At 43.2% G+C, this 15229-nt stretch overlaps 2 protein-coding genes across 21 annotated transcripts in view; one reads left to right on the top strand and one right to left on the bottom strand.

Moving 5' to 3' along the window:
• ANKS1A (ankyrin repeat and sterile alpha motif domain containing 1A) overlaps nt 1-6825 on the bottom strand; it is a 169081-nt gene extending 162256 nt beyond the window's left edge. For 11 of the 20 annotated variants that reach the window (XM_086371247.1, XM_086371252.1, XM_086371249.1 and 8 more), the window contains exon 1: nt 5792-6174. In XM_086371247.1, coding sequence (XP_086227373.1) covers nt 5792-6000 — 209 coding nt within the window. In that variant the 5' untranslated portion in view covers nt 6001-6174. Of the gene's footprint in view, nt 1-5791 lie in introns of all 20 variants that reach the window. The other 9 variants (XM_086371250.1, XM_086371256.1, XM_086371253.1 and 6 more) reach the window with 4 other exon arrangements.
• Nucleotides 6826-7505: 680 nt separating this feature from the next.
• On the top strand, nt 7506-15144 carry TAF11 (TATA-box binding protein associated factor 11). Its single transcript, XM_086371320.1, has 5 exons — nt 7506-7735; nt 10606-10751; nt 13286-13373; nt 13704-13800; nt 14480-15144. The coding sequence occupies exons 1-5, from the start codon at nt 7565-7567 to the stop codon at nt 14608-14610; spliced, it is 633 nt and encodes a 210-aa protein (XP_086227446.1). The 5' UTR covers nt 7506-7564; the 3' UTR covers nt 14611-15144.
• Nucleotides 15145-15229: the final 85 nt, after the last annotated feature.

The following is a 15229-nucleotide window of genomic DNA, read 5'->3' as shown; positions in this document are numbered from 1 at the left end:
AAGCTAATTTCTCTAGGTAGTAGAACTATAGAGGATTTTCTTCTTTGTGCTTTTACTGTGGCTAGCAATTTTTCTGCAATAAAGGCAGAGATCCATAATTCCTCATCTACAGTTCAGAAAACCAAAAAGTTCTGAAAACGCACTTTCAAAAGTTAGTGGCAAATTTGTTTAGATACAAAACTGACATGGAGCAGCTTCACAGTTATCCCATTTAGTGTGAATATTAACAAGTTTCACTGCAAAAATATAATGTTTCAGAGTGCTGCCCCAGATTCCAGTAGGGGGTCAGTATCTTCCACAACCCCCAAATTCTGGATTCTAAGCCCCAAGATTTCAGACAAGTGATTGTGAGTCTATATCAGTTTGTAACTTTGCCACCATTATCTCATATTTGAAAATGCTGGGAGCCTCTGCTATCAATTACTGCTAAGTCGCTTCAGTCATGTCCGACTCTGTGTGACCCCACAGATGGCGGCCCACCAGGCTCCCCCGTCTCTGGGATTCTCCAGGCAAGAACACTGGAGTGGGTTGCCATTTCCTTCTCCAATGCATGAAAGGGAAAAGTGAAAGTGAAGTCGCTCAGTCGTGTCCAACTCTTCGTGACCCCATGGTCTGCAGCCTACCAGGCTCCTCCGTCCATGGGATTTTCCAGGCAAGAGTACTGGAGTGGGGTGCCATTGCCTTCTCCAGCTATAAATTACTATAAATCTTTACATGGAAACATTAAAAAAAAAAAAAAAACAGGATTATCATTCCAGATCTCTCAAAGGTGGCAAGCATTGGGCTCCCATCAAATGACTGTAGCAGCCCAGGTTTACCAAGCCCTTGGCAAGAGCCAGGCATTATGTGTCTTAATATCTTAGCTCATGAGATGCTGCTTCAGAAAGTAGGTACTATCCTGGGCACATTGTATTAGGTTGGCCAAAAGGCTCATTTAAGTGTTTCAGTAACATCTTACAGAAAAACCCAAAGGAATCTTTTGGCCAACTCAATAAACATGGAGACACAGATGCTCAGAGAGGTGAAGTAATTTGCCTACCTCACAAGGCAGAGCTGGGTCTGAGCCTGACCCCATAGCTACCATGCTGAAACTCTCACCAGTTAAGTAAGTCAGAAGGCAGCTCTACTTCTTGGAACATCTTCACTGTTTTTAATAGTGGTAATAACATCACAAGTAAAGCAGAGACAACTGTTTTAAAAACTTTTTTGATTTGTAAACTAAACAAACCTGATCTACAAATTACTGAGAAAGGATAAATATGAAGCCATACCATATAATTTCTAGTATTACTACCACTAACTCTAACCTCACCAAAGTTATGTGAAGATGTTCTATGAATACAACAATATAATTTTCTATACCACAAAAAATCTCCCAGTAATCCTTTGGAAATCAGTGTGGGGAACATTTTCTGAGGGCTCTCCAACACAGACCCAGTTCCTGCCCACAGGAGAGCCTGACATTTCCAAGAACAAACTCTCCACCATCTACTTTTGGGGTTTCCTTGGTGTCTCTGGGCTATAAAACCTAGTAATTTACTCTCCCTACTGAAGACTAGGGTAGAAGTAGCTTAACTTCCTTTTGAAAAACCAAAAGTCACAGCTGTTTGAGTGGACAAACCAAGGAGGGTGGGGTCCAGGAAAGAATCTTCTGAAGGGATTTTTCTGGCCAGACACAACTTTCACCAGGACCATAACCTCCCAGGACAAGTGAATATGCTGAAGCTGACTGAATACAAACCAAATTCTTCACAAGACTGTTTGACCTGTTTCCAGTCTCTAATTTTTATAACTAAGACACTCAAAACTGAATTTCAACCAGAGAAGTAAGAAAAGGGAGATCTCCGACTTACTAAACTTGTGTTAAATCCTTTTTTACTACCAGGAGACGCCTTACCCGGTTTAAGAATTAGGCATGCTCAGATGTTTGCAACCACACTACAGTCACTCCCAGGCATGCCACCTTTTTTGTTTTGTTTTTTAACAGGGGAACCACATTCTGCTTTAGAGAAAGCAAAAATGTACAGCAACTTCAAAGGAAAGGAAAAAGGGCTGCCATGTGAATAAAATTATACTTAAATAAGTATTTTAAGAAGTTCCTTCAAAACCATTTTTTTCCCATTTGTTTAATCGGAGGATAACTGCTTTACACTGTTGTATCGGTCTCTGCCGCATGACAATGTGAATCCGCCGTAAGTATACACATGTCCCCTCCCTCTTGAACCCTGCTCCTACCTACTCCCATCCTGCCCCTCAAGGTGGTCACAGAGTACTGGATTGAGCTCCCTGTGTAAAAAGTACATGCTCAGTTGCTAAGTCATGTCTGACTCTGCAACCCCATGGACTGCAGCCCACCAGGCTCCTCTGTCCACAGGATTTCCCAGGCAAGAATACTGGAGCAGGTTGCCATTTCCTTCTCCAGGGGATATTCCTGACCCAGGGATGGAACCTATGTTTCCTGTGTCTCCTCCATTGACAGGTGGATTCTTTACTGGCTGAGGCACCTGGAAAGTCCCCACTGTGTAAAAACCATTTTTTAATTAAGAGGTTTAGTAGAATATCCAGAAAACTGCTATAGCAGTAAACAGTTGTGGGGTTTCTGTTATTTTGTTTTTGCATTCTCTTAGAAGAGCAGGAACTTAGATCACACACATCCATGAGTTCCTGCTTCTAAGCCCGCCCTTTTGACATCCTTACATGGTCAGCATTGCTCTCCTCCTCAGGATGTTAAAATCATCTAGCTCAAAATAGGCATATTCAAAAGCAATCTGGCACAGAGGAGGGCAAAAGTAAAAGGGTCAGCATGAAGAAAATTGTCATGTCACTGCAATTTCCAAGCTACAGATCCATTTTCTGGTTGAAAGGGCCATTTCAATAGAACAGTTAGGGTAGCCACTCTTTTTTTGCAGTATGAATTCCTTAAATAAATATCAAGAATCCTTTCTTAAAAGCAATAACTCTGTCATATCTTCTGACATTTGGGGAGAACCAAATCCCAGGCAAGAATACTGGAGTGGGTTGCCATTTCCTTCTCCGGGGGATCTTCCTGACCCAGGGATCGAACCTGCCTCTCCTGCTTGGCAGGCAGATTCTTAACTGCTGAGCCACCAGGGAAGCCCGAGGGTTACAATACATAAAGCAATAAACTGTGAAATCCAGACAAGCAAAGTATGAGTGCATGCACTACGAGTCACTGCAGATAAGGGGTTCCAAAGTGGAAGTCTGAGAGATCCGTGTGTCTTAGGGTCATTAGGGAGGGCTTTGAGAAGTTAAGACCTAAGCCAAAGCAGTGTAACAGAATAGGGATGGGGTAAGAGAAGAGGCATTCTGTAGCTTAAGAACAAGCACAGAGCCTTTGTGGAAGGGGCTGGGGATAGGACTGCATCACAAACAGATGAGACAAACTTACATGTGATCTGGAACCTTTCTATGCACTGCAGCTGTATGCTCCCGCTCCCGCGAGCTTCCCTTGGTCACTCAAAACAGCTGGACAAGGGCAGGCTGCAACTGACAGCACTGGTGGGGCAGGATACGGCAGCTAACACAAGGGCCAGATCTGCAGCCACGGCACCACGGCTCTCATTAATAACCCAGGGTCCTTGAGGTGGGTGTGTAGGCACAGGAGATCTGCCCTCTACTATTTCAAAACCTAAAAAGGGAGGACGTGCTGACCTAGGGATTATCTAAATGCACGGTTTCAATTTCTCAGAAATCCTTCACTAGGCTGAACCAGAGTCCCATCTAATTAATGACACACCTAGTGTAACCAGTGCCTGCAGGTCCTCCCTGCCCGTGGGAGTCACAGGGATGAGACGCCAGGGCAGCTCTGAGGCTATCTATCACCTGGATAACAGATACAGGAGTAGGTCAGAAGGAGCAAGCTCTCTTACACAAGCCATCCACCCTTTACTATAGAAACTGGACATATGAGCATGAAGCCCAAAGTAAAAAAAAAAAATCAACAAAGATTTTCTAGTCTTGCTTAACTACAGGGCGCTAAATTTTCAGCAAAATGTCAACAGTCCCTGAGTGAGAGAACTAAGAGTAACCCGACCTGTACTTGAAGGCAGGAGATATGTGAAAGTTTCTCACCTCAGCAGGATATTCAGCAGGATACTGGGGAATAAGGTATCTCTGGCACACAAATGCTGTAGCCTTCAATGCATAAGAGACAGGCACCTCCAAACCGGTATGGCCTTTCTCTCATCTCACAGACATCAGAAGTGCAGAAATATCTAAGTAATCCAGGTAAAATTTCAAACCCAAATTATGCATTCAAAGTACATTTATTGAACACCTGTGTCAGGCACTGATACAAGAATCAGAAAAATAAAGAAAGACTAAATCACTCTGAAAGATGGAAGTACAGCTGTCCATTATTTCCTTTTATCATACCCAACCACTTAAAGCTCTGGATAGAAAGCTCTTCTAGTGGCCCACTAGCACAAAGGAGACCTCTGTGCCCCTGACAATGGTGGCCCACCTGGAATGCTCTCATAGTGCGTCACCTACCCAAATCCTCACATCAGCTGACGTCCCCCTCCTCATCTCCACCTCATCCCATCCCAAAGTAACCTCTCATTTTTTTGAACTACTAACAGTGAGTACCACCATCAGTTTATGTAGAAATGTGTCATTCCCTAATTAATACCTGTGTTTATTCAACAAATCTTGAGTACTAATCATGTGACAGCACTGTCCTAGGGAGCTGTAGAAATTGCTGCAAATGGTACTGATTTTTGCCTCCCCTAAAGAACTCCCTGGGAGCATTCTTCTCTTAGACTGCTTTTTAGTATCTTCCTGTATAGGCCTGGCTTTGTACTCAGTGCTTAATACCTAATAATTTAATAGAGCCTTAGGCTTCTTTGGTCCAAGCTCACTCAAACTGAAGTTACATAAACTAATGGGGAACAAAAGCAAACGAAGCCATTTCTAAGTGAACTTCCACTTCTTAAAAACCTCAAAAGAACAAGGAAGGAAAAGAAAACCGGCTATGAAAGTGCTGCTGAAACATCACATTTTACTCACACTGACAAAGCACCTCCAATCGCCCCTCCAAGCCACACAAAACACGACCTTTTTCCTCTCAATCCTTACAGCTCCAGATTCAAGTGTTTGTTTTAACAGACCTTGGAAAAGTTTAAAGCACTCCTCAGTGTCCTAGACAAGTCTAACGCTTCATTTTTTGATGAATAAACCCCCTGATTGATGAACCCTGCATCTGCCACTTACCAAACTAATCCAGTGAGGTTCACTACAATAAACTGGAATTTAAGCTTCAAGCACAAGAGGGGCTCAAAGAAGAACACTTTGAACGTAATAAACCTAGAGACGATTTTAATATAAACAACAAAAGCCATGTCCTGCAGAGCCTGGTGGAAGGTTCCAAGTTCCCCAAAGAATGGAATCGAGAGCATTTCTTCAGGGGAACCGCGAGATTCTGCAAGGCGTGGGAGTTTCTGCAGGAGATGAGGGAGATTTAAAATACACATATTTTCCCCCATAAAGTGGCTTGTGAGATACAGCAGCTGGCACCCGACGGTGAAGCCCGGGCTATGCCATGCGGCGGAGGCTGCCACCTGGGCACTCCCACCATTCTTCGCAGCCCGGTCAGGACAGGAGACGAAGACAGCCCGACGCCGCGCGGACCCGCACCTGCGCCCCTCGCCCCAGGAAACCTAGCAAACCCAGCCCGCCAGGGTCTCCGGAGCCCCCATCTCTCCGGGGACCCAGGCGACGGACGGAGGAAGGGGGGTCTCCAAGAGCTACCCGGACCCGGAGCGTTACCTACCTGAGCAGACTGGACAGGGCATGGCTCGAGGAGCCAAGACCGCCGCCGCCACCTCCAGAGCCGCTGCCGCCGCCGCTACCGCCTCCAGAGCCGCCGCCGCCGCCGCCGCCCCCGAAGCCTGAGGAGAGCCGCTTCCCGGACAGCAGCTTCTCCACGGCCGGGAGGTGTCCGGTGCGGGCCGCCTCCAGCAGCTCCTGCTCCTTCCCCATCCCCAGGGCCGCCGCGCCCTGGACCCCGTTCCCTGGGCCGCCGCCGAACCCGTTCTGGCTCCCAAACTTTCTGTCTCCGGGCAACGCACCCCCGGAGCCGGCCGGGGACACCACCCCCCCCTCCCCACGCCTTGTCCCTCAGGGGCGCGTCACTTCCGGGATCCGGCGTCACGCGTCACCGCGCCCCCGCGCCCCGCCCCCATGCCCACCTAGCTGGGCGGGGCCGCGCGGGCCGGCGCAGGTGGCTGCCGTCTGAGTCGAGTGGACCCGGCCGCGCCCTGATAAGCCTTCCCTGCCAAGAAGGCTGCGTCGTGGGGTCACCCGCTGTACAAGTGGAAGGTGACGAGCGCGGTCCACCTGTCCGCGCCCCCTGAAGTGCCCTCCTTCTCCAGAGGTTTTGGGAACTCGCAAGACAGGAAATACGGTAATTCATCCAGGCAGTGTAGAAACAAAGAGAGAAGTGTGGTAACGCGCACCAACATTTGCAAGCCCATTCCCTCTGCACCATAAATATGTCATGGGTTTGGGAACCTAGTGATAAAATATGTGAATAATGTGACCTCCTCCTCACCTCATGAGGAAAGAGAGGAGATTCTTAAAAGGGAAATAACCCCACTTTATGCTCCCAATCCTTGAAATGCCTCGTTAAAGCGAAACATTCAAAGGAAAGACTTCCCTCCCTTTAGGATTTGTTTCCTCTTAGTTTCTTTTTTTTTTTTTTACCGCCCTCCCTCTCGCCCCACCATGGAGGACCTTAGCTCCCCAATCGAACCACCGCCCCTTGCAATGGAAACGCAGAGTTCTAACAATTGAACTGCCAGGGAGCCCCGTTTCCTCTTACTTTTGACGGATATTAACCAAACTGACATTAAAGGTCAGATTTGTAAAACCGACTCTGATCTTGAGTACTGGTGAATTGGGAAATATGCAATTCGGTAGAAACTACCTGTTTTGCTTCTGGTACTAGGGCTATTTCTGGCTCGAAGAAGGCGCTCAGTAGTTGTGGAGTTACTAATCAATTTGGATAAATTCAGTTCAAGCTGTACGACTATTTTTTTAGGTGCTTGAGGAACAAAAGAGAGATGCTGACAATTCCATGTTAACACAAGCCTCTGAGGTCCAACTGAACGCGTAAAAGGTTGAGTTCCTGTCTGCGTTTGCCCGGGAGCTGCTTTCCACAAGGGCGAACAACGGATGGAGTTTTCTCCTGTCCGCAAACTTTCCTCTGAGGAAAGCAGATTAGGAAGGCGTTAACAGGTTGTGATTTGAGAAGGACGGAAAGGAAAAAGGAGCCCTTCAGTAAACAACAAAACCCTCCTTTACAAATGCTGGCTTCTCAAGGTGGAAAATCCACAAACTGATTTCCGTACCCTCAACTTTCCCTCTCCGCACCGCCACCAAATGAGTAAACCGAAGCCCTGCAACCCTCTGGGCGCGTCTCTAAATGACCCCTTGGAGCAGCGGTCTTGGTGATGTCATCGGAGCGCGACGACCGGAAGTAAGCTGCGTCCTAAGCTCCGGAGTCTGACAGCGGCGCGTTCTCCTCTCCCGGGTTCTAGCCGCGATGGATAATGCCTGCGAATCGCCCAAGGAAAAAGGTGGAGAGACCGGGGAATCAGACGAGACGACGGCGGCTCCTGGGGGCCCCAGGGTTACAGATACGGACGGAATCCCGGAGGAAACAGACGGTGACGGAGACGGGGAATTGAAAGAGGCCGCCGCTGAAGAAGGCGAGGTAGGGAGAGATGTGTCCATGAGGCCGGCGTAGCTTGTGTCACTTCTCGCCCGACAGGCCTCCTGTTTGGTCCCTCCCAAGCTAAAACAGTCGAGGTCACCATAACCCTTTAGATCTGCAGTCGCAGAGTTGGGGTATAAAAGGGGAGGAAACCTTAGAGCCGTCTGAGTTCCAGTAACTCAACCATTAGGTCAGTATTTTTAATCACTGCCCTTGGGCGTTAAAGGTGCTTCAAAGAGGGGACTTCCCTAGCGGTCCAGTGGTCAAGACTTCACCTTCCAATGCAGCCTGTGCGGGTTTCATCCCTGTTTGGGGAGCGAAGATCCCATATGCCTCGCAGCCAAAAAACCAAAACATTAAACAGAAACAATAATGTAACAAATTCAATGAAGACTTTAAAAAGCCACTGCCAAGGGAATTTCAAATAGCTTCTTGGTTTTCCTGGTGAGGAAATTGGGGTCGATGCCAATCGACATTGAAACGGAGGGTAAAAGCTAGAACCCAGGATTCCTGGTACCCCTTTCACCTCAATATGATTTCTGAGATATTGCTTAAGCATAACTTCGTCACTGTAGGCTGAGTCGTTAATGGGAGACTTTGAGGTAGTAATTTAGTCATGTTCTCCTCCTCTTGGGACATTTAACTGCTACCAGTGACCTAGGTGCTAATGTCCAAGAGTTTCTATAGCACCAAACTGCTATCCCAAGTGTTCAGCAGTGTTGCTTCTGAGTATCAGTCAGAAGACCAGAATCTTAGAGCCTTAGGTAGGTTCCATTTCTAAAAATAGAGTCTTGAGGTCTTGGAACTGTAATTCCTGTTTGAATTTAAGTGTGAGCTCATGGGAGAAGACATTGGATTAAATGGAAGCTGCCTTTCAGAACATAAAGTTGCATCAAAATATATAAAATTAAGAACTTTAAGAAAAATGTGACAAAACTACTTTAAGAAGGAACTTAAAAAACAGATCTCAAGGACAGAAAGGATTTGAGTAATAATTATCTTAGTTCAGTAAAGAGCTGTGCACCTAGAAGATAAAAAACTTTTGATGCTTCTGAAACACTTTTTTAAATGGATCATATACCAGACCACAAAGAAAAGCATAAATTCTTAAAAGTAAAAATCATAACATCATATTCTGTCAGTACAGTGCAATAGAACCTGAAATTAACAACACAGAGTTTCTCCCACTCCCTCAAAAAAACTAACACCTGGACATTTTAAACCAATTTCTAAATAGCTTTGGATTAAAGAAATTAACATCAAATCCTATTGGATTTGACCAAATTTTTATTTAAAGAAAAAGTCATTGTCTTACATATTTTTACAGAGATACTGAAAATAAGCACCCACCTCAAGAAACCAAAAAAAGAACAAGATAAACCAGAAGAATGTAAAAGCAAGGAGTTAATAGGGATTAAAAATAGACATTAATGAGTTAGTGCTTTAAAAACTGTAAGAAACAATAAAATTAAGACCTGCTTATTTGCAGTGTTTATAGGCACTGATTTGGAGATCTTTAAGCTTTAAGAAAATCTAATGTTCAAGTTTAGACTAATTTTGAAAATTCAAGACAAATGGCTCATTTTTAAGGATAATGTAAATCATCAAAATTGAAGCACAAAAAGGTTAGAAAATTCATATGTATCAGTAACCAGAGAAGAAGTTGAAAAAGTTGTTAAAAGATTTACTGCCTTCACTCTCACCTACCTCTCATATTCCCATATGAATTTAAATGTGAGTTCCTCTGTAAGGAAAACAGAAGTTAAATCTCATTAATGAGGTTTGTCGTATCCTTAGATTCTATGTTAAGTTGGAGGGGATGAAGTTTGGATTTTGAGGGGTTTTTGCTGTCTTTATTAAACATATTGTGAATAAAACAATGTTAAATGTTTATGCAAAGAGGGATAAATAATAAGAGACAAACCTTCAAAAAATGTTCAGTCTAGGGAATTCCAATGGTTAAGACTCTACACTCACTGCAAGGGTCCCAGGTTCAATCCCAGGTCAGGGAACTAAGATCCCACAAGCCACACAGCAAGGCCAAAAAAAAAAGTTCAAGTTCTCAGTCCAGCAATGGGAAATAAATATTTGCTTGATACAGTAGAATTGGAAAGAAGAAAAGAGCACTACATGTGTGAGAAGCTCACTTAAAAGTTCCAAATTCAAAGAAACACTGCTTTGATAAGAAGGTGCCCTTTTTAAAATATTCTTTCCACATGGACTCATCATTGGTAAAGAAATCCATAGGTTTAGACGAAGAAGAGCTGGCTGTATGGAGAGAAGTTTTCTTATATCCCCTCTAAAGATTGAAGTCACTGACTTCTCTGGTAGTCCGGTGGTTGAAAATCTGCCTTGCTAACCCAGGGAATGTGGGTTCCATCCTGGTTGGGGAATTAAGATCCCACATGTGTGGGAGCAACCAAGCCCGCGTGCCACAACTCCTGAAGCCCGTGTGCCCTGGAGCCCTTGCGCCACAACTAGGGAGTCCGCAGCATGTGAAAGATGCCACAAGCCACAACTACGACCCAAGGCAGCCAAATAAATAAAGAATGAGGTCAGAAGGGTGGGCTCAAGGGGAGTGTGGCTTTCATGATCCTTGGCATTACCATGCCTGTGTAAACAGATACTGAAACTAGGATCATAGGTTACCTGGACAACTGGATTATGTAGCAGCTTTTCTTTCCCCGGTTGGGCTGTAAACTCCTTTAGTAGAGATAGGATATCTTATCTTTGATGTACAGCCAATGCCTGGAACCAAAAAACTACAGAAATAAGAGAATTCGTTGTGTTGTATGAGAACAATGTCTTTTTGCCTTACTCAAGTCTGTAAAGTAGGCCGTATATATAAAGGGTATCTTTTGTCTTCTTAGCTCAAGAGTCAGGATATTGCAGATTTAACAGCAGTTGAAAGGGAAGACTCATTACTTACTCCTGCAGCCAAAAAACTGAAAATAGATACCAAAGAGAAGAAAGAGAAGAAGCAGAAAGTGGATGAAGATGAGATTCAAAAGATGCAGTAAGTCAGTTTTCTGATCACTCCCTTTTCAAGTCTCTAAACTGACCACATAGTTAATACATTTTTCTTGGCCTTAAAATTTACTTTTTTAAACTCAAACTAAGATAATTAATACATCAATATTATGGTTAAGTTAAAAGAAAAATATCACTTTCAGTTCAGTTCAGTCGCTCAGTCATGTCCGATTCTTTGCGACCCCAAGGACTGCAGCATGCCAGGCCTTCCTGTCCATCACTAACTCCTGGAGTTTACTCAAACTCATGTCCATTGAGTCAGTGATGCTATCCAACCATCTCAGCCTCTGTCATTCCCTTCTCCTCCTGCCTTCAATCTTTCCCAGAATCAGGGTCTTTTCAAATGAGACAGTTCTTCACATCAGGTGGCCAAAGTATTGGAGTTTCAGCTTCAGCATCAGTCCTTCCAATGAATATTCAGGACTGATCTCCTTTAGGATGGACTGGTTGGTTCTCCTTGCAGTCCAAGGTACTCTCGAGTCTTCTCCAACACCATAGTTCAAAAGCATCAATTCTTCGGCACTCAGCTTTCCCTATAGTCCAACTCTCACATCCATACATGACTACTGGAAAAACCGTAGCCTTGATTAGACAGACCTTTCTTGGCAAAGTAATGTCTCTGCTTTTTAATATGCTGTCTAGGTTGGTCATAACTTTTCTTCTAAGGAGTAAGTGTCTTTTAATTTCATGGCTGCAATCACCATCTGCAGTGATTTTGGAGCCCCCAAAAATAAAAGTCTGTCACTATTTCCACTGTTTCCCCATCTATTTGCCATGAAGTGATGGGACCAGATGCCATGATGTTAGTTTTCTGAATGTTGAGCTTTAAGCCAACTTTTTCACTCTCTTCCACTTTCATCAAGAGGCTCTTTAGTTCTTCTTTGCTTTTTGCCATAAGGGTGATGATATCTGCATATCTGAGGTTATTGATGTTTCTCCCGTCAATCTTGATTTCAGCTTGTGCTTCATCCAGCCCAGCATTTCTCATGATGTACTCTGCATATAAGTTAAATAAGCAGGGTTACAATAAACAGCCTTGACGTACTCCTTTCCCTATTTGGAACGAGTCTGTTGTTCCATGTCAAGTTCTAACTGTTGCTTCCTGACCTGCATAGAGATATCTCAAGAGGCAGGTCAGGTGGTCTGGTATTCCCATCTCATTACGAATTTTGCAGTTTGTGGTGATCCACACAGTCAAAGGCTTTGGCATAGTCAATAAAGCAGAAATAGATGTTTTCCTGGAACTCTCTTGCTTTTTCAATAATCCAGCGGATGTTGGCAATTTGATCTCTGGTTTTTCTGCCTTTTCTAAAACCAGCTTGAACATCTGGAAGTTCACAGTACTGTTGAAGCCTGGCTTGGAGAATTTTGAGCATTACTTTACTAGCATGTGAGATGAGTGCAATTGTGCAGTAGTTTGAGCATTCTTTGGCATTGCCTTTCTTTGGGATTGGAATGAAAACTGACCTTTTCCAGTCCTGTGGCCACTGCTGAGTTTTCCAAATTTGCTGGCATATTGAGTGCAGCACTTTCACAGCATCATCTTTTAGGATTTGAAAGTATCACAGTTAACATTTTGACATATATTCACCAAGATATTTTCTTTACCTATATTTATCTGTAAATAAAATTAATTTCAAAGATGTTAAATACTGTTGATAACCTGTTTTCATTATGTTTTCTGATTGTAAAAATAGTATGAATTTGTTGCAAATAATTCAGAAAATACAGAAAAATAGAAAAAACAATTACTTATAACCCCACAACCCAGAGTTTACCCAGGGCATATATTTGTGTATATACCTTTTCAGATATAGTTTAATGTTTGATATATATACATATTTTCATGTCAGTAAATATGCCCGTAAATTGTCATTTTTAACAGCCGCATTGTATTCTATTATGTGGATGAACTATAATATAATGTAATCTACCTCTGCAGTTGTTTTTTCTTTTGACATTATGATCAACATCTTTGAGCATGTCTTTGCATACCTGTCCATATACTTCCTAAAATAAACCCCTGGAAGTGTAATTGGTAGTTTAAACAATATGAACATTTTCAAAGGATTTTCATTTGTATTTTCAGAATCCCCAAAAAGGTGTTCCACCCACACTCTACCAGCATGTATGAATTTGTGTCTTCCCACCCTCACTAGCACCATGCTTTTTAATACTTCTTTATCTGTTTTTTGAAAAATGTTTATCATGTGAAATGTAGTGAGATAGCATTATGGGAAGAGAGAGCCTACTGCTGAAAACATAATCTATCTACTGTGATTCAGTAACCCAACATTGTTTTTGTTCTTAGTGAAGTAAGAAAGGAACTTATGTTTCACCTGTTGTCGAGTAATAGAAATACTTTCTCTTCATTCCTCATAAATACTAAGCCGAATACTATTGGTCCCTTGAAAAATTAATTTTTTTAATGTCTGAGACTTGGTTTTATTGACATAATAATGTGTATATCTTAAGTATTTGTTGTTATAAGTGAACTTAATTACCTGAATCTTTGTCTAGAATCCTGGTTTCTTCTTTTTCTGAGGAGCAGCTGAACCGTTATGAAATGTACCGCCGGTCAGCTTTCCCTAAGGCAGCCATTAAAAGGGTAAGGACGGACTGTCACACTCATTTCCATGAGCCATGAGAATTGAACAGGGCTCAAGGGCTGTATCCACTGACATTTTGCAGTGAAGTGTTAGGCAAGTTGGTGGAACATTTAGGCAGGAAAATAAAAATACATGCCCCTCAATAGTCTGACCAGTTGTAGTTTTATATTCTTGACAAATAGGCCATTATACACCTGAAAGCTTGTATTACTGGTGTCAGTTTCAGCATCAAGCCTTTAGTGAACTCTTAGTTCAGAGCTCTTGTGGGTGTTATGTTCCAAAGCCAGTCCTTGACTACCTTAATCACAGTCTTTTGTCCTTCTTTCAAGCTGATCCAGTCCATCACAGGCACCTCTGTGTCTCAGAATGTTGTTATTGCTATGTCTGGTATTTCCAAAGTTTTCGTCGGGGAGGTGGTAGAAGAAGGTAAGTGGTATTGGTCTAAATACTGGATTGAGCCTGTGGTGGTCTTATTTCCAAGGATATATATACTGAGGGACTTATGAGGTCCCAGTGGTAGTTTCCATTTACACTAGAAGTTGACCAAGGCAAGAGCCTTATATTCAGGAGAGCATGTATTGAATGCATTATTCCTTGAAAGTTTCAATACTAGGAGGTCTGGAAACACCTTGGAAGTCTCCCTTCCTGATTCTTGTCCTCAGCCCAGGGTGACAGAAGTAGACGGTATTTTTCTCCAATGGACTTTGTTCATTTCTGCTCCCCAAAGTAGAGATACAAAGAAAGTCATCCCTGGGGCTGACCAGTGTGGTATGGTGAGTAGTTGTCCCTGATGTTATGATCCCCTGGGAGCTCCTGTCCATCAAGTAAAGAACCTGGCTGCTACTCTCTGCTAATTTCTAGCTGGTGAAATATTTATTCTTTCAAGGAGAAGCTGTGTTTTAAACTGTTGCCTGTGATAAAGCCTGATGTGGGATATCATGCTAAAGCTAAATGATACATTTTATAGCATTCTCTGAAGAAGGGAAAATATCTTGGTTTATTTCTTTAGCACCTTTAAGAGGAATTAATGAGCATTATAGGACTCGAAAGGATTGTGATAAGCTCTTGTGTGATAATGAAACTCTTCTCCTTGTCCTCTGTTTAGCACTGGATGTGTGTGAGAAGTGGGGAGAAATGCCACCACTGCAACCCAAACACATGAGGGAGGCTGTTCGGAGGTTAAAGTCGAAGGGGCAAATTCCCAACTCAAAGCACAAAAAAATCATCTTCTTCTAGACCAAAGTCTAGAAGAACGAAGCCCTGCTTCCGGACTTCCTATTGCATGAGATTCTCTGCACTGGTGCTTTGGTATCTCAGTCCTCCAAGGATTCCATGATGATTTTAATGTCTTTCTCAAAACTGATAATTCATTGCACCTAAAAGAAGGCATGCACCCTGTTTCATACTTGCCTTGACTAAATATTGACTAAATATTGGGACCTCTGAGGGCATCTGAGGCATTTAACTATTACTGGCTAGTTGGAAGAAGAAAGGTTGGTGTGCCTTAAGCATCTTCTGGACAGGAATGCTGCTTTCAGAAAGAAAACCTGTTCAAGACAGTTTGATGGTTTCACGTTGAAGCCTGAAGTTGCTGTGAATTAGGTTGTTTCTTTACATCTGGTTTTAAGTAAATGAAACAATCAGAAACTTGACCTGTGATACTCCACCATGAAGGACATGGTGACAGCAGAAGCAGTGGAACAGTTTGTCCCTGTAAACATTTGAGATTCTTCTATGGTGAATGATTAATAAAGCTGTTTTCCAACCTGCCGTGTGTGTATTTTTTCTGTCTAGCTGGTTGGGATGGGGAGAAGTTTGCTGGTGTCCAAATAAAACTTGTCTGGGATTTTTTGTG

This window comes from Bos grunniens, chromosome 23 (genome assembly GCF_055505025.1).
Source record: "Bos grunniens cultivar Pamir isolate PY7600 chromosome 23, Bosgru_T2T1.0, whole genome shotgun sequence".
NCBI classification, from domain to species: Eukaryota; Metazoa; Chordata; class Mammalia; order Artiodactyla; family Bovidae; genus Bos; species Bos grunniens.
Note: the sequence above shows the minus strand (reverse complement) of the source record. Positions and strands in the feature narration are given on the sequence as shown.